The sequence below is a fragment of the Eretmochelys imbricata genome, chromosome 19 (assembly GCF_965152235.1).
Source record: "Eretmochelys imbricata isolate rEreImb1 chromosome 19, rEreImb1.hap1, whole genome shotgun sequence".
NCBI lineage: Eukaryota > Metazoa > Chordata > Testudines > Cheloniidae > Eretmochelys > Eretmochelys imbricata.
In genome coordinates this window covers 7,442,464-7,469,503 of record NC_135590.1, presented here as the reverse complement: position 1 = coordinate 7,469,503, position 27,040 = coordinate 7,442,464, and the positions used below count along the sequence as shown (strand labels likewise).

The window sequence follows — 27,040 nt, the reverse complement described above, 5'->3', positions numbered from 1 at the left end:
CGAGTGACACACAGGCAATTACACCTAAAACACAAGTAATTGCCTTCCCACATCCTGCTTCTCCATCGAGTGCTGCTCCAGCTCTTTACCTGCACACTCTAGGTAAATTACAGGGTAGAGGCAGCAAAGTACAAACAGGGTCAGTCCACAAGCAAACAGCCCATGCAGTCCCCGCTCTCCTCATCTGACATTCCTAACAGATCTCCATGCAAATTACACCTGAGGGCTATCAGAGTCATGCAGCTCCTCAGGCTGGAGCATTCTAACTTGGCTTTAACCTGCCACTTCTCCATATGTATGGCTGTAATTCACAGTGCTAGACACAGGGCTAAGCAGACTGGAGTCAACTGGGAAGAAAACTCTCCCAGGGAAATGGAGGGCTGGGCTGGATCACTGATATTCAGGAGAGCATCCCCCCCGCCTCTGAAAGACGGTTCAGTAAATGAATACGAGCACTGACCTTTCCTCCAGAAGGCTTCACGGCCTTCTCCGTCCTGCCCCTCTGAACCTGGCTGCCCTTTTGTGCAGGGAGTGGGCAGCCATCTTCCAAGATCGACCCCGAGATCTGACTGGCTACAGTATCCCTGGTGGGCTGATGGGACGAGTCACTCCCATATCCTGAGGAGCGCTGGGCAGTGCTGATGGTCGGCCCGCTGAACGAAGAGTCGCTCTGAGAGGCAGACAGTTTAGTGCCAGGCTGAATCCAGGTGCCCTCTCCCCCCTTGAGGGCAGGTTTCTCCCGTGACAATGACAGCCTCTGGGGCTTCTCAAAGCCTTGGTTTTCCACCTGGTCCACCATGGGCGACGGTGTGGACAATTCTGAGATGGTGCCTGGCTCTACGAACCACGAACCTGTCCACGTGGCACTTGAAATACTTTCATTCCCTTCTTCTGCATCCCAGACCTCCGGAGACCCGCCAGCTTCCACCAAAGCTGCAGGCTTCTCCGGCCCGCGTCCGCCCGCTGGCTCCTCTCTAGACACCGCGTGACACCTGGACACAAGCTGGTCTTCATCCCTCCTCTTGTAGTCTTTGACTGCGGTCTCCCTTTGTAAAGGCAACAGCACAGCTCTGCTGCTGCCAGCTCCTGTCCTTTGAAATTCAACCAGCCTGCTCACAGCCTTCTCACAGTTCTTCTCCGCAGGGTTGTCTAGCAGGCGTGCAATGACTGTGGTGCCCTCCTCAGGGGAACCCCTCCTGCCCCCAGACCCCGAGGGCCAGTGCTCGACCACCAGCTGAGCCTTCCGGACTTCCCCTTGAAATCTCTCTTTCACCTGTACAAGGAGACCCTGAGGCAGTGCCTCTGGACTTGAGCTGGGATTAGGATCCAGGGGCTGTGAGGTGCCTTGGTGCAGGGTCTTGGCAATTTCCTCTCCTCCCTCCTGCTGAGGCTGTACTTTGAACTTCTCCAGTGCCTCATCATCCTCAGCAATCTCCGCGCCAGGCAAGGGCTGCTCCTTGGGATTTGCCTCTGGCACCGTTCTCTTCTTCCCCCTCCGCTTCCGTTTAAAGCGAACCCTCTTTTGGGGGGACAGAGGAGCCTTTCCTGGGCCAGCAGCCTGCTCTTTTGGTTCCTTAACGCAGCCCAGAGAATTCCCCATCTCCTTTGAGCAGAAAATGCCAGCAATAATGCAGCTAAGCTGGTCCCAGGCCCCTGGATAAATCCTGACCTTAGCTTCATCAGCTTAGACGCACATTTTAAAACACGGAGCACTGTGGGCGATCCCCCATATTCTCTCTCTCGCCCTCACTCACACACACGGAGTCTCTCCCAGCTGCTGCTGTTCCAGACAGCCATCTTACAGACTAGGAGCTGCAACAAGACAAATTCAAAGCATCTCACTGCAGTTCAGAAATCACTTGACCTAAAAGCAGACAGAGACTGGATTGGTTGCAGCTTTCTCTCTCCAAATATGAGGTAATTGGAGCACTGCCCTCGGTAACACAAACAGAAAGCAAGAACCAGACAGAAATCGGGGGGGGGGGGGGAGGGAGGGAGAGAGAGGCTGGGGGAGGATGTGGGGGGAGAGAAAGGAGGGTGGGAAGTCAGAAGAAGGGAGGTTGAGCAAAGGTAGCATAAAGAAAAGGGTGGGGAGAAGTAGGGAGAAGCACGGAGAAGATGAGGAGACTCAGCACGCATACTAACAGAAAATCCCATGGCCAACGCTGCGTGGGAAGCCCACAAATTCCTGCCCCTGCACGGAAACAGATTCCTCCGGGCTACGGTCAAGGCGTTTCGGAGGGTCTGCTCACACTGCCTGATGTTTACTCTATTCCTGACTGTTGTCAAATAAACAGCCTCCGACTGCTCCACTCTGGCCATAGGCAGGCTGCTTTTCCTCCAATCACAGCGGAGGAGCATACGGCGGGAGTGGAACCTCCCCAAAGGGTTAATTGTCCTTATCGCTGCACAGGACAGCCAAGGAATCCAGAGCAGCTTGGGCACCCGTTAGAGAAGGGGAGTCTCTGGGTGCTGAAACGGTAGGTCAGCAGCACACACCCTGGTGTGATTTCCGATGGCGGAGCAGCAGAGGGCTCTTAGTGCCCATCCTACCTTCTTCCTGCATCCCCAAGGGGAACTCAAGCCCCCTTGCCCAGTGCTACTACACCGATGTCACACCAGCATCCTTCCACCCTAGGCAGAGTCACGCCATGGGGACCAGAGCCCCCCCAGGACTCAGTGCTCACCTTCTCCACAACACACACACGCACTTTGGGACTAAAACCCAGCACCCTGCCTGCCCCACCCCTCCCCAGAGAGAGGGGATTTGGCTGGGTTGGTACAGGGAGCTCTGACCATTCCCTTCCTTGTAGCAAAATGCACGCCACGCACTAGACACCTGCAACAGCCACCCCGCCCTCTGCCCGCCAAACAGACCCCACTAGCAGAGCAGCAAACAGCTCAGTGGCCAGCTACAGCCTTCCAAACCCAGAGACACCAGCTCCCAGGGCTGCTCCCTCCTAGTGCCCCTGAGCTGAGGTTTCATTCGTTCCCTTCCAAGCCTCCTCTCAACCAGCAAGGGGCTTGTTCACTTCTAGGTAAAAGGCAAAACAAACTACAGGCCCACATCTCCCAAGCAGGGTTTGCACCAGCCCCCCAGCAAACGGGGAGACAAGTCATGGTCACTAGGCCTGCAGTGCAGAGATGGCACCAGGAGCTCGAAGCACAGGACACTGCACTGCCCCTTGGCTGTTTCTTTGCAGCAGTGGGCTATGGACTTTCAAATATGGAAGACATGAACGAGATTAAGGGGTTAGCAATAGAGCTACATTCCTAGAAGAAATCTCCTTATTCCAGGCAGAGAGGCAGTGTACAACAGGGAGTGTGTAAGGCCAGGGAGCAGGCCCAGCTGTAAGCACTTAATCTCCCTGGGCCAGACCAGCTATCCTCAACAAATCCTCACGGCTGGTAGGTTTTCACTTCTTGACTGCGGAGGGAGCAAGCCCGAAACAGCTCCAGGACAGTGCCGTGGGATGGCTCCTGCGCTCCCATCCGCCTGCCTCAGAACTGCAGTACGCTCCCTTTGAAACCCGGCTCCTTCAGGCCAACTGCAGTGCAGCAGCACCACCTAGCGTCCCCCGAGACATCCGAAACGAGCCGAAAAAACAGGAACCATGTCGGAGATTTGGCCAAGGGGCCCCTTTTTATCCTCGCCTCTGAATTTTAGCACCTCACTTTGTGCGGTCTTAGGAAATAGGGAGAGGAGGTGGTCACATACAGACAGGGATAGTTCATTCACCTTCTACTTAGGGCTTGAATTCACTCGTTTTGTTTCTCACTGCTGGAGTGAGGTCAGTGCCCGAGCTGATGGTCACACAGGAGAAAGAAATAATTATGGCCGAAAAAGAACATGAGGCTGGACCCCTCACATGCCCGTAAGAGTTATCAGTCTGCTTTGCATTCTGACCCTGCTCAACTCTTACACTTCCAAAGGCCACAGCGCTCGCTCTAGTGAGAGTCTAGTCAACACATTCAGGACCAGATTTATAGATAAACTCGTGCATCCAATTTAGGGAGTGCAAATCTGCTATAGAAGTGGCCTGAGAACACACCCCCAGAAGCCAAGATTCAAGTTCCCAAGAGTTAACCAAGTTAACCAATAGGTGCTTGAAGGGAATATGTTAAACTCTTCACCACATCGCATCTCTAGCTGTGCATTCTTGTGAACTCTGACTAGAGATGAGTGTGAACACCTCAAACTTTGCAAAGCCCAGGCTCAGAGGCGGCCCATCTATTTCTTCCCAGCGAACAGGGAGGGTGTCGTTCAGAACAGATTGCTGACCACAGAAACGCGTATGGATGCTCCAGCTCTTCCCCCCTTGTACCAGCCAGGAAGGTTTCACTCTAAAAGAGGGAGCAGGATTTTCACAAGTAACTAGTGACTCCTTTAACTTGAGGCCTTGATTGTTTAGACCCCAGGCTAACACTTTCAAAAGAGATTAGTGATTTCAGACTCCCTATTTAAGACACTATAAAGGGGCCTGGTTTTCAGGAAGTGCTGAGCACTTGCCCTCTGAAAATCAAGCCCCCTTTAAGATGTCTCAAACTGAGCACCCAAAAATCATTTGTCTCTTTTCAGAGTGTTCGCTAGGAGTCTCCCCAGTGGGTTCACTGAATTGAACAGTTCTCAGGAATTTGTTCACACAGGCACAGAGACTGCAGCGAAGGCCTGTTGGTCTCACACTACACACCTCTAGCCAGTGCTCAGGGCCCCCTCCGGAAGGCACAAGCAGACAAATGGACGGAAACAGGCAGACACTTGTACTGACAATGAAGGCAAGTGACTGATGAAGTGGTGTTAATTCCTCATCAATATACAGCCTCTCACGTCCACCCCACCGATTGCAGAAGCAGGGAGCCGACCAGTATAAACACACCGTGCCCTAGAGACATGCTTCTCAAGCTCTCTGATGTGGGGGACCGGCAAGTTTTTTTTTCCAGAGCGCGCAGACCGGCAGCTGATGGCTCGCAGACCAGCACCGGTCCATGGACCACCACTTTGAGTAGCACTGTCCTAGAGAGCTGCCCAGGCTGAACCAAACAAGAACACAGCCATAAGACAGGCAAAAACTTAATCACAATCTATACACACAGGCAGAAATGCAATAATTAGCCAAGTCAGTGACCCCAACACAGCTCCAGAGTGCCCTGCATCACAGAAGGGCAACAGCTGCCAAGGGAGACTGGCAAGGACTGCTCAGGACATGCTAATACACACCACCTGGACTTGCATATATGCCCCGAGAACTGAAAGCAAAACTGGTTTTGTTACAGGTGGCTCCAAGGCGCTGGATTCAGAGAGGCCTGCTCTGTGAAAACCTTCTGCTTCCTCCCAGGCAGCTGTGGCCACTGGGCCGCCATCAACAAATAAAACTCCACAGAACCAATTTAGTCTTCAGTCAGCTAGCGCTGGGATTGCCCTCGCAGAGCAGAATGATTCAGTTCCTGTCAGTGGGAAAGCGGGGGGCTGGATTACCCCTATTACATGCGTGTGGATCTAGCACTCCCGTTAACAATGGTCACCCACAGCGAGAGGAGCTCTGCAGTGAGGAATGCCACTCAGAAACTCATCTGTCCACCCAAAGAGCCTCGGTGAGGAAAACTCAAATCCTATGGAAAACGGCTGCCAACAAAGGGCTATTATCCGGCTTTGCAGGAAGCACAGGAGCTCCCGAGGCCACCCCGTAGTGCTGGCGTTCCCTCTATCCCGACCCCACCAGCATGCCAGTGCCGTGCCTGACAGCACCCGGGCGCTCTGAGATTGCGGCTCCACCTAACACACTCAGTCACACCAAATCCCACAGCCAGCACGTCAGGGCAGCAGCTCACATGCCTGGCACGACGCACTCCCCACGCACCTGCTCAGCCTCGAACATGGGGATCCGAGCCGACACAGAACCAACGCGCCAGCGTGACGTTAAGGGCCCTATGCTGCCGCACGTGCTGCCTTTCTGCTGACATCTAAGACAGATGCCCTGACGGCCTGTGGCACTGGAGACCCTGTGATGTGGTTTGTAAGAACAGCGGTGCTAATCTCAGTGTCATGGTCAACTCCCACTTGGGCAGTTACACTCTGCCAACCTAAATTCCTCCTGCCACCTCAGACGGACGGGCTATTCTCTTCCACTCACGTCCTGAACTGCCAAGTTGCATTGCCACACAGCTGCTGTCTTCCACCCGAGACAAAGGAGGTGCGATTACTAATTGACTGTACAAACTATACATAGAGGAGAGTGTGTGAAGGACAGGGAGCTTTTGGAAGGAAAGTTGCTGTAAAAACATGAGATCGCTGTAACCAAATGCACCCTATATTCAAACCCGACACACTATCGTAATAATCTTTGTACACAATATGCCTTGTACTGTGAAAACTAATAACTCGCGCGTCAATATCAAGGTGAAATGTGTGTAGCAGCATTATATGTAAAATTATGAATCCCCCCTGAATGATGTTGGCAGTACATGTTCAAACCCACTTAGCCCAACTAGGCAGAAGTGATTAAGCCGTCCTATCTTAAACACAAATCAGATGTCAAGAATTATAACATTCATAAACCAGTCGGAGAACACTTCAATCTCTCTGGTCATGCGATTACAGACATGAAAGTTGCGATATTACAACAGAAAAACTTCAAATCCAGACTCCAGCGAGAGACTGCTGAATTGGAATTCATTTGCAAATTGGATACAATTAACTTAGGCTTGAATAGAGACTGGGAGTGGCTAAGTCATTATGCAAGGTAACCTATTTCCCCTTGTTTTTTCCTACCCCCCGCACCCCCATTCCTAAGATGTTCTTGTTAAACCCTGGATTTGTGCTGGAAATGGCCCACCTTGATTATCATACACATTGTAAGGAGAGTCATCACTTTAGATAAGCTATTACCAACAGGAGAGTGGGTTTGTTGGGGAGGGTGGGGAGAAAACCTGGATTTGTGCTGGAAATGGCCCACCTTGATAATCATACACATTGTAAGGAGAGTGATCACTTTACATAAGCTATTACCAGCAGGAGAGTGGGATGGGGGAAGAGAAAACCTTTGTAGTGATAAACACCCATTTTTTCATGGTTTGTGTGTATAAAAACATCTTCTGTATTTTCCACAGTATACATCCGATGAAGTGAGCTGTAGCTCACGAAAGCTCATGCTCAAATAAATTGGTTAGTCTCTAAGGTGCCACAAGTCCTCCTTTTCTTTTTTTTAAAGGAATATGTGTTTACCTCAATTTACATATAAGTAGTAAACAAGGTCTTTGAGACAGCAAAGGGGCAGGAACAGACCGAGCTGCATTTTAGCAAACAGCATCATGGAACCTCTTTCACTACCAAAAAGTCTCTCTCTTCACAGCTGGAATGAACTTTATCTAGGGGTAACCCTCAGGAAAATGCATTTTAAAGGGTGACTGGACTGTACAAGTGAGGGGCAAAAACACACCATGTTATCTCTCCCTATCCATCTCTCTCTTTCATCAAAGAAGACAAAAGAAACCAGCCCTTTGGGGGCAGATCCTGACTTGAGAATGTTCTCAGCAATGTTGCTGGGAACCTGTGGTAAGAATTTACTTTGTATCAAGTCTAGTTGGTTAAATTTAGTTACTGGGAAGTTTCTCTTAATTTCTCTTTTAACCATTTCGGACTTTAACGCCTTGAACTTGCAATCTCTTAAAATCTCTCTCCTTGTAATTAAATAAACGTGTTTTATTCTTTAATCAAAACTAAGCCAGTGTTGTCTTTAAACTGAACTATGAGGGTAACTCCATTTATGGTAGCAGACTGTTGTACATTGACCGCTTGACCTCCAATATCTGGACTGTCCAGGAAAGGGCTGGACAATGCAGAACACATATTTTTGGGAGGAAATCTGGAACTGGGAGTATGTTGGGGTCACTGCAGGTGGTAACCCAGGCTGGTGGAAGTCAGAGTGTGACTGGAGTGTGCTGGCAGGGTGCAGCTATACACAGACAATCCGGGGGTGACCTGCATGCTGTTTGCAAAGGGCCCAGGTTGGGACTTAAAGCAGCAAAGCATTGCAAGGCACCCAAGGTTACAGGGCAAGTGGGGATCCAGCTCCTCACTGGTCTGGACTGCATCCCAGAATGTCATAATCACACACTCCCCAGACACCCTTCTCCAAATCTACTCTCCCCTTTCCCCTGCTCAATGCACTGAAGAGCCCTGGAGGGCTCAGCTTTCCAGCTCAGCTGAGCAAATAGCAACTGCCAATAACCTTGGTGCCAATCAAAGGGCCACAGCACACATAATCCATCATTAGTGATTTAATTATGTAAATGACCAGAGAAGGGAATTCTTATTCTCTCTGGCCTGGTCTCCATGACACTGTTATATATGCTAATCTTCCTGACCAACCTGTATGAAGGCATTACCATTAAATATACTCATGTTCTCCAGACAGATGCCAGAGCCCTTGGGACTCAACATGCCCCTTTTTCCGCTCTGTGCCCTTCAAAAAGTCACTTCCCTACCTGAAAGTGGAGAATAATGGTCCATATGAGACCCAGGGTCAGCTTCGGGTTGCCATCTGTAATGTCATCATTGCGAATGTTCACCAGCTTCACCTGTGGGGAAGCACCAGGGACTGTCAAAACTTCAAATCAGATGCTTCAACAAAGACAGGAGGGACTTTTCTCTCCAACCACTCCACCACCACCCTGCCCTCCCCAAACCAGTCATGTGCACCTAGCAGGTGCAATCAATTGGCCAGAGAATGGGACAGGGTCTCAAGGCTCCAGCATTCTATTCCCAGCCCTGCCACTGACTCACTGGGTGATGAGGAGCAAAAAAATCAATCCTTGCCTTTTCTGCAAAAGAAGGATTGAAATAACCATTTTTCAATTCCCTAGTGCCTTCTGCTGAAGGGCCTTCACGTGTTTTACTAGCATTTCTTATTTCGGTTTCTACAAAGAGTGTCATGCCCCTACAGCCTCAGGCACTTGTGCATAATTTAAAATCTACAAAGCACATCACGTAGCTAGGAGAGCACACCCAAACCCAATCACCCCCACCTGCACCGCAAAAATCAATCAGCTCAGGAATTAAGCCTGAGATCACAGCACCCTCAAGAGGCAGGCAAGCACCTGTGATCCCCACGTTCACAGCTGGGGAGACAGGGAGAGGTGAAGTGCCTTGTTCAAGGTCACATGGGAAGCTTGTAACACAGCAGGGAATGAAACCCACTCTTGATACCCAAACCTGTGGCTACACTGGGATTTTACTCGCCCATCTCACAAGAGCCTTCTGAGGGGGAGCCAGTGTGCGTAGCTGAGATGCTCGGCATAAAAGATTGCCAGAAATACATGAAGTATCACCACCATCTTCAGAGCTACCAGCAAACAGAAACCGGGGTGTGCATCGGTAGGTCTGGATACTCCCGCTTACCTCTCAGCTCTCCACTCACAGCTTCCACTTGTTTCAGACTCCTCTCTGCCCTCCATTGTCTCAACGGCCCCTCCCCGCTACCATCTGGCTCCCAGAAGGAGGGGAGTCTCTGACGGGAGGGTGAGTGATGCTCCCCACTTCCAGGCACAGGATCTCAGCAGCAAGAGCCTGCGACACCGGCAGTTCTTCTCCGCCCACCCCCAAACTCTGCACCTTTGACGTTCCAGGGCATCACTAAGAGAGCATTCGGAGTAAGGCGTGTCCCAGCATGCACTCTGCTGCGATGCCATAGCACTGAAGAGGAGCAATGGGGGGGAGGGGTGGGTGTGTGGGGGTGTGTGTGTGTAGAGAGAAACATGCTCCTTAGAACCTCTGGCAAAACATTTCTGCATCTCTACCAAGAAGCTAGGGAGCCGTTAAGTTACGCGCCCTCCCTAGGGAAGGGCAGGTCTATTCAGTGCGCCTTCAGCTAGCCAGAGGAGTTAATCTCTGCTTCGGCACAACCGATACAATTCAGCATCGTCATTCATCATGAGTGTGTCATGACTGAAGACTGACAGAACAGGCAGGACAGAACTCCCCACCCCGTGAGCCGCAGGAACTGCTGGAAACATCCCTCTGCTTAGGGGCTGAGAGTTCTGGCTGGTTAGAAGGAGGGTCTATTACATCCACTTGAGGAAATGCCCGACAGAGACCAGACGGACCTCTTAGGAGCCCAGCACTTCCTGAATGCTGGGAAGGGGGAGAAACATAGGATCGAAAGGGACCTCCTGGGTCATCGGATCTAGCCCCTAGTTATCTCAGGCAACCCTGACATAAAACTCACCAAGCTCCATCTTCAAACTAGTTTGGTTGGCTCCCAATCCTCCCACTGGGAGGCTGTTCCAGAACCTCACTCCGGCAATGGCTAGAAACCGTCTTCTAACTTCTAGCCTAAACCTATTCATGGCCAGGTCACACACATCTGTTCCTGTGCCAACATTATCCTAAGGACACCAGAAGAGCTCCCAAGCATACAGTGCACTCAGAGCTGACCAAGTCAGTTCCTGGGACACAGGAAGCCTGCGGGGCTCTAGGGGTTGTATCCATCTGAGACACTTGCAACGGCTTCCTGGAAAGAAAGAGTCCTAACTCCTCATTCTGACCTAGGGTGACCAGATTTAATGGAGAAAATATCGGGACACATGGGGGAAACAACAACAACAACAACAGCGGCCAGAGTTCCCAAAGCAAAACGAAAAACAAACGCCGGAGTGGCCAAAGCCAGAATTTTGGGACAAATGGCTTCCCGACCATGCATCGGTCGAGACGCGGGACAAAGACCTAAAAATCGGGACAGTCCCGATTTTATCGGGACGTCTGGTCACCCTATTCTGACCACCACCACCCCCTCCCCCCAGGAGGCGTGGATAGCACTGAGGGCTCTCAGCGCCCACAAGGGAAGGTACTCTCTTCAGTACTGACACTGACGGGCATCTAGATGCCCTAGGGATGGGCCCAGCAGAAATAAACGGATAGTGCTTCGTTACGCCCCACTGGATGCCCATGGCGCAAGCTGCAGCAGGAACCAGAGCACACCCCGCAGGTGTGCAGTGAGAACACTCCGAATACGTTCAAAACTGGAATGTGACCTGTGAGCATCAGACTGGCTCTTACCTGTCGCTGCTTCAGGAAGTCCAGAGCAATCTGCACATTCTGTAACCTGTGGAAACGCATCCTGCCCTTCTCACGTGGCTGCAAAACAGAGGCAGTGCGTCAGTCCAGCCATCCCATGGAGGCAGAACTAGGGCGTCTTTGCTACACATGCACAGACCCAGTTCCACCCCTTCCCCCAGGTGCACTTCCTAAGCCTCCTACAGGAAGTACTGGAACCCAGAGAGACCCTCCCTCTCGCGGAGGACTGGGGGAGCTCACTTCATTCCAACCACCAGCCTAATTATGTTCCCTCTAAGTCTAAGCAAAGACCACGACATTCAATACACTTGCTTGGCCTACCGCATTCAATGTGCCACCTAGGACGGCCATTTCCTCCTCTCTCAGCCCCAACCTAACAGCCAAGGCACAGACAGATGTGAGCAGGAGACAACAATTCGCTCCCAGAGTGCGCCACCGTAACAGCAAAGCAAGGGCCGAAAGGAGGAAGATGCAGATCATAAAGATTTCTGGATATGGTGAACATACTCCACCAGCATGAGTCTGTCTTTCCTGCTAATACACTGCCACGTCCTCTTGCCCCCTTCTGGCTGCTTAACACTGTCCTGTTCTATGCAGAGGGTCTTTATTATCCCACAAATCCCCTACGCTGGGGCGTGGAGCTAGGAAAACCCTCCAATAACTATCTCCTGCTCCCAGCCCATCCATCGACCCATGGTCCTGACCACAGACACCGACTTGTGACCTCAACATTTGCCCCTAGTTTCAGTATCACACTTTGTTCCCCGGCCTTTGCAGGCAACAAGCTAGTGCTGCCCACACACAGAGCTAAACCGGAGACAGCCACAGCCACTGAGGGCTCTTGCAGTCCGGCCAGCCCGCTCCACCACAGGGGTGTGCTTGGGTGTACACCCTATACTCACCTACCAGCACAACTGCTTGAACAGGGGAGAGGACAATTTGAGATAAAGTGAACCACCTTGCTGCCAACCTGCCTGCAGGTGGGGGAGTCCTGCCGGCCCAGGGGAGAGCAACAGCAGCCTTGTGATTTGCCAACCCTTGAAATGGTAGGTGTGTCCTGCAATAGCTAATCGGCTATTAGGGCAGGGACTGCTCCGCTGGAGGAGAAAGCAGAGTCTCAGGACCAGCTGTGTCTGTTTCACTGCTACATGGACTCCAGTGTTTTCTGTCTCCAAGGGAGCTGACCAATCACAGTCAGGCTACTGACCAATGTACACAGCAGCATCCATGCTGGGCTACTGCTCTGAATCTCTCTCTAATGGACAAGGAGGGGCGGCTGCTCCAGTGAGAGCCTGTGATCCAACCAGGAGCAAACGGTCACGTTCAGTCACCAGCCCCACCCAGCTCCAACACCTACATTTAATCCGATTCATTTACAAATAGCAACTCTGTGCTGAACAAGGGCTTGGGGAAGAGGTAGGAGCTCTGCTGAAGGGCGGATCGTGGTGCAGAAGCTCAGAGCCAGCACACAAACCCAGCTCTGCAATGAATCAATAAGAAAGGAAAGGAGTTGGGGCTGGGAAAATCAAAAGAAGCAATGGCTTCTAAATACAAACGAGAGGAGTGAATTGTCTGAGGAATCAGGAGCAGCAAAGAGACTCTCTGGGTCAGCAAAGACAAAGGACGTTTCATTCTTTGTTTTAGGACAAAAGCCACAGGAAGGTCTCCCTATGCTCCAGCCCCTGGCAGAGAGGTGCAACAGGCGAGTCATTTCCTGTGCCACGCCACTGCGGCTGCCAGAGTGGCTCGGGAGGGGGAGCAGAGAAGAGAGCTGTAGAGAAGGAAGACACAGCCCAGATCGAGAGGGTTGGTAAGAAATGTGATCATTTCTACCAGCCAGAATGCTCTCGTTCTTACTTGGGGGAGGTGCAATCCCCTTTGGGTAATCCTTGGCTTGGGTAAGGTTGGGCCTGCCGGGAGCTGGGTCCGCTCCACATCAGAAACACTGAGAATATGTTGCTTAAAAACAGATCTGTTATCATGCAAGGTTAATCCTTGCTGTCTGACAGCAAAGCCACTGCACCCAGTACACATGGGTGTGGTACACAAGGCAGAGCATCCCCATGCAGTGAGAACTGTTAGCAAACATCAGATGATTCATCCTAAAGGTTGTTTGCGCCGTGTGAGTGGAGAGAACACCATGTCCCATCCAAGAGCGTGCAGGACCCCAGCGGCTTTATCTGGGGATGCGTGAGAGCCAGGGGTTCATCTAGGAGCGTGCGCCCTTCCCATCCCCGTGAATAGACTGATTTCATGCTCTCACAGCAAGTGGGTCAGCATTCTCACACTGCAGACCACCAACACTGTAATGCACTCTCAGATAATCCAGTTAACTTTAACAAAGCACTGTCCAGAAGGAATATGGGATTAGCTGCCTTTTCATTTTCGCTTCTCACTCTCCACTTCTCAGGTACACACCCCACATATCACTCCTCTATTCTAACGTGCTTCCGGGAAATTTATTATCCGGGATCAAGAACCAGCTGCTAGTGGAAAGGAGCTATGGCAAATTCTCCATTAACCCACCTGAACCAGAGGGAGGGGAAGGCCAGAGGCCACTATGGTATGTCTACACAGCAACTAGACACCATGGCTCAGGCTCGTGGGGCTTGGGCTGGGGGCTCTTTCGTTGCTGTGTAGAGATCAGGGCTCAAACTGGAGCCCGGGCTCTAGGACCCTGAGAGGTTGGAGGGTCACAGAGCTCGAGCTCCAGCCCGAACCCAGAAGCCTACACAGCAATGAAACAGCCCCGAGTCAGCTGGCCTGTACAGGCCAGCCACGGGTTTTTCTTTGCTGTCTAGACGTACCCTGTGTGCCCTATGCAAAGCTTGATTACATCTGGACTATCTGATGGCACTCCAGTGTCAGTCTGTATTACATTGCTCCCAGGAGGGAGTCAACCTACTGCATCACCATCCTCCTCCTCCTCCTGCTCTTCACTGCTCGTGCGACGCCAGGAGGGCGCTTTTGCCAGGCGGAGGGTCTTCTGGCCTGAAGGGTCCTTTTGCTAACAAACGTGGCACAGACAACACCAGTGGGATAGTCACAGAAAAACAGAAAGGAACTAAAAATGCAGCACATGGGAAAAGAAAAAGAAACACATTGCTCACCAGCCTCCCTCCCCTGAAAAGGAACATGAAGACTAGCTGGTTATCCTGGATCCTGCCTGCGTCTCCCCTGGGGACCCTACCAGGGCTTGATTCAGACACAAGAGGTAGACACAATGGCAAGAGCTAAAGTAGATTTTGAAAGAGCTGGGAACTCAGAGACAACTTGTTTTAGGTCAAATACTCGTTTCTGGGCTCAGCTGAGGAGTAACTGGATGAAATTTTATGGCCTGTATTATACAGAAGGTCATGTGTAATGGTCCCTTCTGGCCTTAAAGCCTATGAGACAGCGCCATCAACGTTTAGGGCAGAATAGTCTAAGATTTCCTCCTGTCTTAGCTGCAGCAAACGATACCGCAGTATCTATAACAGTCCAACCACTTCTGCCTACCTCCATGTGATTTTCAGTATAGGGTGCCTAAGCAGAGAGATTTCCCTAGGATAAAACTCAATCCGAAAATCAAAAATGTTGTGGAGAGGGACATGATAGGCCTGTGAAGCATCTAAATCCAACACCCACAAAGCGTAGCTTGGCATTTCAGGAGGGCAGCTGAGTAACTTCACACATCATCTCACAGATCCTATTTTAGGGGTTACTAAAATAATTCCCTCCGAGCTGCGCTACTGCACCAAAAAAGTATCTTCCAAGAGCTAATTAGGCTTGTTGGCCTAAAAAAGGGGCAAGTGATTCTACTCTCCCCAGATGCAAGGGAAGATGTTTGCATCCTGCAGAACTATCTACCTCTACAGATCCAGCTTGTAGAGTGGTTGCAAAGCACATGACAGGAAAGCCTAACATGCTACTGAAGAAAATAGATGGAAAAGCATGGACACCAGAAACCTGGTGTCTAAATTGAGAATGAACACAAGCAGGAAAATCCAAACTGGCAGCTAAATGGCTCAAGGCAAGTTTATCTGCAGCTGCACTGATGCACCTAGCCCCACTGATTTTCAACATTTAGGCAATTCTTGTAAGATTCTGAAAAGACCTATCTTTGGACGTGCCTGGAGCTGCACCCAGCTTTCATGCTAGAATGGTCATGTGTACACCTCTGAAAAAGCATGGCTCACACAGATCTCATCTGCTGAATTAAGGGACTGTCTTTAAACACCATTCCAGCTAAAAAACATCTAGTATGGCCCTCTCCTGTGCCTACACCCCGCGGCAGCGAGTCTCTGAGCCCAGGTCAAGTGTCTTGAGCTCACTGCGCTCCTGCTGTAGGGCTAGAAACAGCAGTGTAGAGGTTTGGGCCAGGGATGGCTCCAGGGCTTTGAAACCCGGCGAGGAGGTAGGGTGTCAGAGCTCAGGCTCCAGCCCCAGTGGGAATGTCTATTCTGCTATTTTTAGCGAGATCCCGAGTCAGTTGCTCCAAAAATGTGTTCTGTCAAGGCATAGAATAACCACGTAAATCAGTTTTGCCCCATCCACACTAGCTGGACAAACCGTGTTAAAAACAGTTTCAGCTTGAACCACCATTGTTATTTAAATACACAGAGATGCAGTGCAGCAGTATTTAAGCACTGGTTTCAGAGTAGCAGCCGAGTTAGTCTGTATTCGCAAAAAGAACAGGAGGACTTGTGGCACCTTAGAGACTAACCAATTTATTTGAGCATAAGCTTTCGTGAGCATAAGCAGCATCCGATGAAGTGAGCTGTAGCTCACGAAAGCTTATGCTCAAATAAATTGGTTAGTCTCTAAGGTGCCACAAGTCCTCCTTTTCTATTTAAGCACCGTTTCCGAATATGTTTGGCAGTCCCAAGGAGGTTGGAGAAGCTGGTCAGATTGTCTCAGTTCTCCTCTTCAACTTATAGGGCAGGTCGGCACAGCAAAAACAACAAGTGAATCTCCTCGCCCAGGTCAACTGACTTGGGCTCTCGCTACAGGGCTTAAAGTAGCAGAACAGACACTCCCTCGAGAGCTGGAGCACGAGCCCCGAGACCCTACCTCCTTGCTAGATTTCAGAGCCCCGGCCCGAACACCTACACTGCTGTCTCTAGCCCTACAGCACAAGCCCAGTGAGCTCCAGTCACTTGACCTGGGCTCAGAGACTCACCACTGCAGGTCTGGGTTTTTCTTTTTTTTCCGCTGTGTCGATGTATCCACAGACAGAAAGGCTCATATTCATCCCTGCTCGTGCACCACTGAAGTCAATGGCCTTAATGCCAGGAATGATTTGGACACGACGAGTAAAGTTTTCAAAAGCACCTACGCGGCGTAGGCACCTAAGCCTCACAGAAACTCAGTGAGATTTAGGCTGTTAAGCACCTAGGTCATTTCTGAAAATGGGACTCAGGTTCCTAAGCCATTTAGGTCCTTTTGAAAATGTTAACCAATGCCTGTAAAAGAGACAAACAAATATTTAGAGTGGTCTATTGTGAAAATCAGCAGGCAGCGCTGGAGGAGGGGAAGCTAAGCTAATATCCCCTCTTGGAGAGGGGAAAGTGACGCTAAACCTGCCCTTTTGTCTTCACCCAGCGTATTGAGTAGATAGTCCCAAACGCATATGAGCCTCACAAAGAGATTGAATACACCTGTATCCTAGGCACCTTTAACCTAATCACATAGTTAGGTGTTATCCAGGAAACCAGCATGATGAAGATGTAAAAAAATAAATTTAACACAAAACCAACAAAGGCCTTGATGTGACAAGGAACGCTGGTCAGCCTAGCACAGCAGAAGGCAGCGAGGAGGAGAAGGCAGTACGTGGATCCAGTCTCTGGTGGTGAAAGCCACAGCAGGGTGGCTAAGCAAACTTGGAAACTCACCAGTTTCACTCCTGACAGAACCTCCAGCAGAGAGATCAGGTTATGCCCATCTCGCAGGTCTTCATACAGGTCATTGATGTGCTTGCGCACCTGCGGGGCAGAGAAGGAGGGTGCATTTTCAGGGATTTCATTCATTTAAAATGGTTATTCCAATATTCTCTCTATGGGAATCGGGCTCCAATTGCCAAAGGACCCCAGCAGAGGCAGTTACCGATTTCAGGCACAGAACAGATCACTATAAAGCCAGCATTACTCCATGCAATTCTAAAAGGTTCCCATGCAGCCACTTTGCTATAAAGCAAGGGGATGAGAGCAAATGGCAGCTGTGTACAGGATTGGGCCTTGTGTAATGGCAGCTTTCACATCAACAGCAGGAGTATCCTGTTAAAAAGACAGCAAAAGGAGCCAATTTTTCCTGTTTCTTCCAAGATAAGCCACTCTTCACAAAACTCACTGGCAACCCGGTCAGACCAAATCTTTACCTTTGCCACACACGGACTGAGACTCTGGGTTCAACTCCCAGCCCTGCCACTTATTTTCTTCATGACTTTGGGCTAGTTACTTAGTCTCTTGCTGCTTCAGTTTCCCAGCTACAAAACGGGGCTCATGAACCTTCCCTTCCCCCTCCCTTTGTCTTATCTGTTTACAATGTAAACTCTGAGGCAGGGATTTACACCACCACTTAGCACAAGGGGACCCCAAATCTCAGTTGAGTCCCCATGTGCTACTGTCATTCTAATAGCAATAATAAATAATGCAGTGATTCTCTCACACAATTTTTTAAAACATTACCACACCAGCTTATATTATCCTCCAGGAATGTCACATGGCGTTTGCCTTCTGTTAAGGGCAGTCAGGTGTTTTTCCCTTTCTTTGTTGCGGGAGGGGATGTGTGAATAGGGTGATTGTCTCTCTCTAATTAATGTATAAGGCATTGGCTAATGTCAGTAGAGACTTGACTCCCACGCTGCCTTCTTTACCCATAAAGTTATTTTTGGGGTGGGGGAGGCGTGCAGCTTAAAGATTAGTGCACAGACCTGCAGTTTCCCTGGCCTCACCGCAGTCCACAGCAGGCTGAAAAGTACAATGGCAACACCTTTAAAGTCCAAGCCAAAAACTTTCAGTTGATGGAAAACATTAATTAAAAAATACCTGGCAGTTAACCAAGATGACTGGGAGGCACCTCAAAATACTGCATTAACCCTGCTTAGCTACTCAAGATACAAACCTCCCATTGCAGACAACACGTGAGAGACCAGCCCCACTGCACAGAATATAACAGATGGGCACCCCTGGATTCAAACCCAGCAATCTTTCATGGCAGAACTGGCTGTGTTAAGCCATCTAGATCCTGGTCCTGATCAAGTTCACATGAATGTAAGTGTGTAGAGGTGTGTATCCCATCAGTGATGGACAAACAGGCAGAGCTGCCAGGAGTCTTCTGGAAGGCCACAGTCTCTGAACAGGTAATTTGATGCACAGTGAAGGCAGAGATCCCAGAAAGCAACTGAAGGTTTGCGTGTGGGCTCCAGGAACTTTAACCTGGAGTTCTGAGTGACTATTGCATCCATGGTGAATGGTAAATCAGGGGGCTCCAGTGACTTGGCACCAGTGGGTGGGAAAAGGTACCGGATTCTCCCCAGAAAGGATCTTCCAAGCCTCTTGAATGTTAAAAACAAAAACCATCAATCATGTGGCTGGCTCAGAATAAAATCGGACACAACAATGTTTAGTACAAACAGCTGGAGTTACTGACTTGGCCTGCTAATAGCTCTGATCTCAGCCGCAAGCCCCATGCCCTGTGTACTGCTGCAGAGGTGCGCAGCTGGAAAACGGACAGAACTAAGGAAACAGGCTCTTCACTCTTTTCGGCGACAAACGTCTTTCTTTTAAAAGACAGAGACTAGTCACCGCTCTGTTCAGATTGGTACCGGACACCTTCCAACAGGCAGGATCCCAGTAAGTTTACAAAGCCATCGCTAACCAGTCAGGCAGCCTGCCCGGATACAGAACCCCTGAGCCCCTTCCCACCTCACTCATTTACACACACAGCCCACTGCAACTCCCTGGTTACCAAACCACCACTTAGAAACCAGCCTCCGCTTTTGCTGGTGCAACAAGCAGCGGGGTCTGAGAAACAGCAGTACGGCCCCAAGGACTGAAAAGATCCAGGAGCTGAGCACATCAACTTAGATCCTCAACTTTCACGGAGGGGTGACAGCGTCCCTGCCTCTGAAATCCTTCACTGTGTTGTGGGATCTCAGGCTCCCCAGCTCCTCCTGTGTCACCCCTCATTGGCATCTGATGGGGGTCTACAGAATTCTAATAGTACCCCTGCCACCGCAAACTCAACCAAGAGCCCAGCTGCCTCTAGAAAGCAGAACAATGGTGTAAGGCAGGAAAGGAGAGACAGATACTGAGGAGGGAAAGAGAGGGGAATGGTGGAAAGAGATCTGATGGGTAGAGACTTTGTCCCAAAGGCAGCTTTCTGTCACTTTTCTGCTAAGAAACAGAGACAGAGAAAGAGACTCTGCTCTGGATAAAAGCAGAGATCTGCCCGGCCTCCCAGCATTAACAATGACACGATGTATTCCGCTGGTTTCCCTCTTTCACAGCGTTTTGCCATCACAGAAGGATCTGACTGGCAGCACCAGCTTGCACTGGGCAGCAGCCACCAAAGAATTTCTCGTTCAAGCAAGCCAGACGTCAAGCAAGGTGCTCAGGAGGGCTCCGGGCCCAAACACAGAAGAGCCGGTGTCTATGCTCTGGGAAGGAGCGGCCCCTCCCCTGAGAGGGAGAAGGGCAGGGTGCTAGTGGAACAACCAATACGGCTCTATGAATAAAGGGGAACAAGCGAGCTTGGGAGGGGAAGGGGGAACAGTCCCTCTCATCCCACCATGCATGGTAACTCCCAAAACACCCCCTCTCCAAAGGATTTCAGGGAGACGTGGGGTACAGTTCTCTTTCAGGGCGTCATTGCCAAGATTTTTACATGCTCTTTTCTGGAGCAAACGATTTTTCAATTCAGAGGTTAATGACATGGTAGGGGAACGTTTGCTGAATGCTTTAGGACAGTCCCAAGAGGTCGCCGTAACATCCAGTTCTGCCCCTGGGGGTCAGATCAAGCAAACGTTCCAGTACCTCTAAACCCCTTCAGAACTCTTCTCCGAGGCCAAAGCAATGCCAGCTAGTGCCGGTCCAGAACAGGCAAGGCCAGACCGGAGCGAGTTAGGAAATTGTGCGAAGTAAGGCATGACTCTCACCTTCATCAGGTGCTTATTGACCCACTTGGTGAAAGTTTTCTTCTGGACTCGGTCCCGTTCATCTGTTAAGAGAACACACAGATGGGTCTCAGTTAGCGTTGCTCAGGTGAAATCTCACCAACTGGCCACACACCCCTTCCCCATTCAGCCCAACTCTCCCACCTTTGGATCCCACCACACCCTGCTAACAGCCTCCTTCCATGTTCTGCTGGGACTACTCCAGGAACGCGCAGGACACGGGTGCAAGTAAGCAGGTACAGTCAGGTACGCCGTACCATTAAAGTATTTATTACCGGTACGCCGTACTGGAAAGACACATGGTCAGACCTGCAGGGCTCTCCAGGGAACCACAGCGGCGAAAGGAGCAGAACGTAAGGCCGCCGCTCCCAGAAGCCAGCGCCTTACGTTCCTCCTCTCGCACAGCTGTACCGGTACCGTCACCCAGCACCGTCCTCTAGTGCGGCTGTACCACCCCAGCCCAGCCCCCAGCCCTGTCCTCTGGTGGGGCTGTACCGGTACCGCCGCCCAGCCCAGCCCCCAGCCCTGTCCTCTGGTGGGGCTGTACCGGTACCGTCACCCAGCCCCGTCCTCTGGTGGGGCTGTACCGGTACCGTCACCCAGCCCCGTCCTCTGGTGCGGCTGTACCGGTACCGTCACCCAGCCCCGTCCTCTGGTGCGGCTGTACCGGTACCGTCACCCAGCCCCGTCCTCTGGTGCGGCTGTACCGGTACCGTCACCCAGCCCCGTCCTCTGGTGCGGCTGTACCGGTACCGTCACCCAGCCCCGTCCTCTGGCGCGGCTGTACCGTCCCCAGCCCAGCCCCCAGCCCTGTCCTCTGGCAGGGCTGTACAGACCCCAGACAGGAGACGCCACTACGTGGAAGGGCTGGGGGCAGGGCCGGGGGCAGAACAGCCGCGCCGGAGGAGCTGCTGGCGTGGGGCCACCTGGCGGCACCACATTCTGCTCCTTTTGCCGCTGCGGTTCCTGGGGGAGCCCTGGGGCTCAGAAATCCATGTCCAGCGCAGCAGGACAGAACACACTCACGCGCACACACACCCCCGGTAATGTGGGATGGGGAGAGCGCGGGGGCCTCAGGCCGGGGGCAGGGAGAAGTCACATGGAAGGGTCACATGGGGAGGTCACTTGCCCCCCTTTAGCTGGTGCCCCCCTTTGTGTCCCTCCCGTGCGTCACCTATGTGTACCGGTAAGAATTAAAATCTCCTTGCACCACTGCGGCCGGAAATCGGAGACCTTGGGAGCACATCTACCCCACATCAGAACGGAGGCTACTTCGTCCCGGGTTAGCCATGGACAGCGCAGCACAGAAGTGTAAGTGGGCCTACAGAGGCACACGAAATGAATCGACAAAGTCACGTTCCCTCTATCCCACATGTCAACGTCAGTTCTCTCCTCCTCCCAGCTCTGCTTACAACTGAACAGCCACACGGAGAAAAATGCTCCTAACACACTCACCCTGGTGAAATTAAATGTCCAGGTCATTTTAAAAGTTTCAGACGGGCAAAAACAAGTTTGATTTGAACAGGTGATGTCCAAGTTGCTACAATGGGAATAACCACTACGTACTTCTCCTTCCCCAGAGACAGGGCCTCTTACCAGCACAGTGAGGGTATAAGGCTCTTCCGAAAGGGCCTATAAAGAATTTCTAGCCCCTAACTGGGAAATTCCTTTAAGGAACCCATCTACAGTACCTGCTCGGTCACTTACAGTGAGGTTCCCTAAGCAAACATGACAGTAGAAGAGGATGAGAAGCTATAGGAATAAGACTCTCCCTTAATAATCCAACAGATTGCCACTAGCTACAGCCACATGGCAATGGAGAAACACACAGGCTGCACCAGAGGAAGAGGAGAACCTGTCATGGCCCAGGCCTGTGGAATGACATACCAGCATAGCACAGAGAAACCAGTAGGAGACCGTGAGACTTACCAGACCCAGAAATCTCACTGTCCTTCGTGTAACATGCTGCACCCACGAGGCATCCCCAGCCCTCACTAATGTGTGGCGATACTGGGGTTCATTAGGAAAGGGAAGAGAGGCTTCTTCCAATACTGAGTCCCTGGACCCCCTTGTCAGTAGAGGTACACCCTCTCCCCAACTCTCCAGAGAGGGTGAGTTTTCATGGGCCTGTGTTATGCAGGAGATCAGACTACATAATCACTGTGTATGGTCCCTTCTGGCTTTAGGATCTGAACCTATGTTCAAAAGACACAGAGATCTGTTCAAAGGCCCTGCTTGGGTCTGCCAATATATGCAATTAGCAGCTTATTCTTTCATTGTATTTTTGGTTCATTGGCTTTTAAAGATTGAATGCTTATTTCAGTCTCTGAGCTCAGCCGGGGACACCCTGGCTGGGTCCCTGAGAGCTTTAATGTCCCAACAGTTTAGCAGGAGCAACTGGCTCATCCCCACACACACCCAACGGTTCACTTCTCAATGCAGTTCCTTGTAGCTGGACATCCGACAGGTCCGTCCCACCAAAAGGGCCACAGCACTAATGAGATCTGAGACCTTAAAGACTTCTGTAAAGAAACCTCTGACAGGTTTCCTGGTTTTGAGGCCCAGGTGCTCAACGGGGGAACTAAATGCTCTTCCCACGAAGGAAATTGGGGTTAGATCAAACTTCAAATGGAAACATGGGAGGGAGACGTCTGGCAGGGTTTGTTCTACCAGTTCTCAGTTAAAAGATACATTAAACAAAGGGGAGAACAATCCAGGAGATAGACGCCGGCAAAAGCACAAGCATAAGAACTGGCCAGCAGGACCCACCCTTTACTACTTCAGGTAGGAGAAGAATAAACAGACATTGGACGTTATTTGGAAAACTCTTGTGAGCAGTCTCTGGCAATCACACTGACGAGAGAACGAGATCTACCAGGTATATATTTCTTTCTGAGCCCCCCCTCGCCCCCCGCAACATGCTATAAAAACTCCACAGCCCACCTGTGCCACGACTGTTTTTCTGCATATAAAAGCCAGGGCCAGCATTAGGTGGTAGCAAGCAGGGCAACTGACCCAGGGCGCTACACCACAGGGGGCCCCGCCAAGCTAAATTGCTCAGGCTTTGGCTTCAGCCTTGGGCGGTGGGGCCCAGGGATTCAGCTCTGCATGGCGGGGCTTTGGCTTTCTGCCCTGGGCCCCAGTAAATCTAATGTTGGCCTGCTTGGCGGCCCCCCTAAAACCTGCTCGTGGCTCCCCAGGGGGCCCTGGACCCCTGGTTGAGAACTACAGCTCTAGACAAAACACTCTCCTCCCTTCCCTTCCCCTCTCTTTATCACACCTGTAAAGAAGAAAGGGATCAGGGTAAATCCCCTCAGCAGCTCTGCCAGCTCCTGCCTCAAATGGGATTTTCTGGTTTTACCAGTTTAATCTGGAGAGAAAACTGGCGCCTCCGTACAGGACCAGGGCAGGCAGCACCTAGAGGGTGCTTACTTCACAGTCTCTGCAGTATGCAACATTCGTAAGTGGTGGCTTCCCTGTGTTCGGCTTTACTGAAACACCACAAACAAGCAGCAATAATGATTCGTAGCATTTTTCATCTGTAGAGCTCAAAGAGCTTTAACAAAGGTCAGTAGTATTAGCCCCATTCTACAAATGGGGAAACTGGGGCACAGAGAAGTGAAGTGATTTGCCCAAGGTCACCCAGCAGGCCAGTGGCAGAGCTAGGAACAGAACTGAGGTCTTTTAGGTTCCCCAGGCCAGTGCTCCCTCCACTAGGCCACATTGCCTCTCCTACAATGCTTGGCATTGCACCAAGCAAATCTCTGGCAGACAATTAGATTCCTGAGTGGTTGAATGTTATCTACTGATAAGGGTTATAAATGCTTCAGGCAATCAGAACTAAGCCTGATCATGGAATAATATAAACAAAGATTACCCTCTCCCATGGCCCTGACCAGGTCTCATCCAAACCCCAATCCCTTCTCTGGCTTCCACAGCGTTCCAGCATCAGCTACAAGCTATTCACTTTCACAGCTGTGCACAAATCCACCCCTGCCTGCACCTCCGTTTTCAACTTCACCTACACCTCTTTGCAAATGCTCCCTTTGTCTCCTTCACCCCCCAGCCCTTCTTTCCCAATGCCCCTAATGCTTACAAGATCCTCCCAGTTAAGGTTCTCCAAGCATTCCCCAAGTCCTCTTCCAAAAACTCCTGAAAACCTCCCTGTACACCTTGAAGCATCCCTGCTACAAAGACCAAACTCCACTCTGCCTTCTGCTCAAGAGCATCCTCTATAAATGGGATGGGTGTTGTTTTCCAGCACCCTTCTCTTTGCAGGTATTTACACTGTGCTCATCACCATGATATGTGAGAGTCTCAAATGTGTCCTGAACATCTCCAGCACTCTCAACTTTTCTGGACTCACTGCAGACAGAAACATCCATCCATCCCCCACACCCACACTCCCTGGACATTTCACGATTGCTCCCTCTAGTATATTTCCCAAGACTTGGTCCTGCCTTGTTTTTAAATTCCCAAGAGATAGGACTTCCACCACTTTCCTTAGGCACTATTCATATTTCTGTTACAACAGCACCTGGAGGCCCCAGTCCTGGTTGCCGTCCCATTGGGATGGGCATTGGACAATCTAACCTAATGACAGAGATGAATCACTGAGTTGCTGAGGCACATTTATCTGCTGGCCAGCCCAAATCCCACCGAAGCTGCTCACTAGTGATAAGATGGGCCGAGTGGCATTGCACTGCACTAGTGACCTTTACATGTCTGAGGCACCTCTCCCCCTGAAGGTGCTACACAAACTCCACACATACAGTGGCAGCTGAAAGGCACATGGTATATTGCTGTGGGGGGGAGGGGGAAGGAATTTAAATTTGGGGCAATACAAAAGCAAATCCCTACTCTTACGAAAAGTGCCAGAGGACCATGAGCACAAATAACCCCAGGTTTTAAGGTCCTGATTATTTGTTATCTTAAACCTATGGTTGCCAACCCTCCAGGATCGTCCTGGAATTTCCAGGAATTAAAGATTACGTCATGTGATTAAACCTCCAGGAATACATCCAACCAAAATTGGCAACCCTAATTCCAGAGAATAAATCTGGTGAAAGGCCCGTTCTCAGAAGATCCACGTTGCCCGTCCTACCACTGAATTGGGAGTGGGAGACTATTGTCATCACTTTCTGATCCAGCTGAGCTCAGACTACTGTCAAACACCCAGTCTGAACCAATCTACCCACATAACAACGCACACTGAGTTTAGATCCTCTGTAAACAGCAAAATGGACAGTGCACCCGTGACAGTGGGCATGCATATTCGTGGGTCTGCACAAGTGTGTGAACAGTGCAAGTTTCAGCCCAACCCCCCCACCCCCCCCCCAGTGTTCACATTCAGTGACCCCATGGTGCACATGACCCTTGGCCTCCCTGCTGGCAATGGGGGGAGGGAAGAAGGCTCATAGACCTCTACAGTTCACTTTGACTTGTGTTCATCCTCACTACTCTCAGTAACTGCTCCAGGCCAGTTCCCTGCACTGGTTTCATCCAGCAGTAAGTGGCTCCTTCCTTAATGGGTCCCTGTATTGATTTCTGAGCATCCACAGATTCCAATGTGACAGATTTCAGAGTGGCAGCCGTGTTAGTCTGTATCAGCAAAAAGGAGGAGTCCTTGTGGTACCTTAGAGACAAACAAATTCATTTGGGCATAAGCTGTTACTGAGTCAGTGCAGGAGGAGGAGGAGGGGCAGTCAGTTACTGTAGCTCTCTGGGGAGAGATCTGACTGATACGCAGGAAGCCAGTTCTCAACACAAGGAAGAGACCAAACACCAGTTTAAGAAGAGGAGCAAACTATTTCTTAAAGACAGAAAGAAAAAGCAAGCAAGCATCTCCCTCCCTTAAAATTCCTCCAGACGATAGCAGACAATTTGTGACCGGCCTGATTTGCATCTTGACCGGACAGTACCCTATAGCACTCTATGCTATTTAGTCTCTTCCGTGGTCACAGCACTTGACACAGCCACAGAGCCAAGGCCCTGAGATTTTGGAGGCAGCCCCACAAGCCTGAGAAACCTCATCCCATCCCACCCCTCCAAAAAAAAAAAAAAAAAAAAAAGAAAAGAAAAGAAAAGGCTGGAAGGTCTGTAAGCACCATCTTCATCTTTTAATCTCCTTTCCCTTCCCACACTCCAACCAGCTGCACAGTCTGCTCTTGTGCCAGAGACTATCTATATACTCCCAGGACATCCCCATTCCTTTTAAACCTGGTCAGTATCATTCCATCTCCTATGGAATACCTCCTGCCTTCTTTATGATGTATTTTTTCTGGGGGCTGCCGTGAGAAAATTCAACGGCACTGCAATGTCACTGCAGCCGGGTCCGAAATGGAGTCCTCCAGGTTTTTTACCCCTCTGAACTATTCCTCCCCCTTGTAGCACAGCCAGGAAATCAGGAGTTGAAAACATCCAACAGCCTGTTAAAAATACAGCCCTGCCCTTGCCATGTGAGATTATTGCTTAAGCATGGCTTCCTGGTAAAGCAGCAAGCAGTGTAGTGAAGCATACGGACCCAGAAGAGGGCAGCTAATGGGCACTGGAGTCCAACTATTGAGATATAAAACTGAGTCGTCATACTCTCCCCCCTGCTTGAAATACCACCCTTCTCCCAAAGCCCAGCCCTCAGCCCCACATCTCTTCCTGCCTGCCCTGCTCTACATGCTATCAAGACCTTGACGATAACCCAGGCTGGTTAAAGCATGAGAAGACGCCTGCGTTGTAGCAGATTCCTCCCTGTGAGTCAGAGGAGAGCAATGCATTTCAGATTCTCTCCAGCCCTCCAGGCACTAAAGAAGTAGACTCAA

General features: G+C 50.7%; 1 protein-coding gene across 3 annotated transcripts in view; it reads right to left on the bottom strand.

Annotated features, from left to right (window-relative positions):
- Positions 1–27,040, bottom strand: part of MACF1 (microtubule actin crosslinking factor 1) — a 234,061-nt gene that overhangs the window by 145,070 nt on the left and 61,951 nt on the right. For all 3 annotated transcript variants that reach the window (XM_077838115.1, XM_077838114.1, XM_077838112.1), the window contains exons 2-5: positions 20,208–20,269; positions 16,945–17,034; positions 11,054–11,131; positions 8,485–8,577 (exon numbers count right to left, since the gene is read on the bottom strand). In XM_077838115.1, the coding sequence (XP_077694241.1) occupies positions 8,485–8,577; positions 11,054–11,131; positions 16,945–17,034; positions 20,208–20,269 (323 nt within the window). The remainder of the gene's footprint in view (positions 1–8,484; positions 8,578–11,053; positions 11,132–16,944; positions 17,035–20,207; positions 20,270–27,040) is intronic.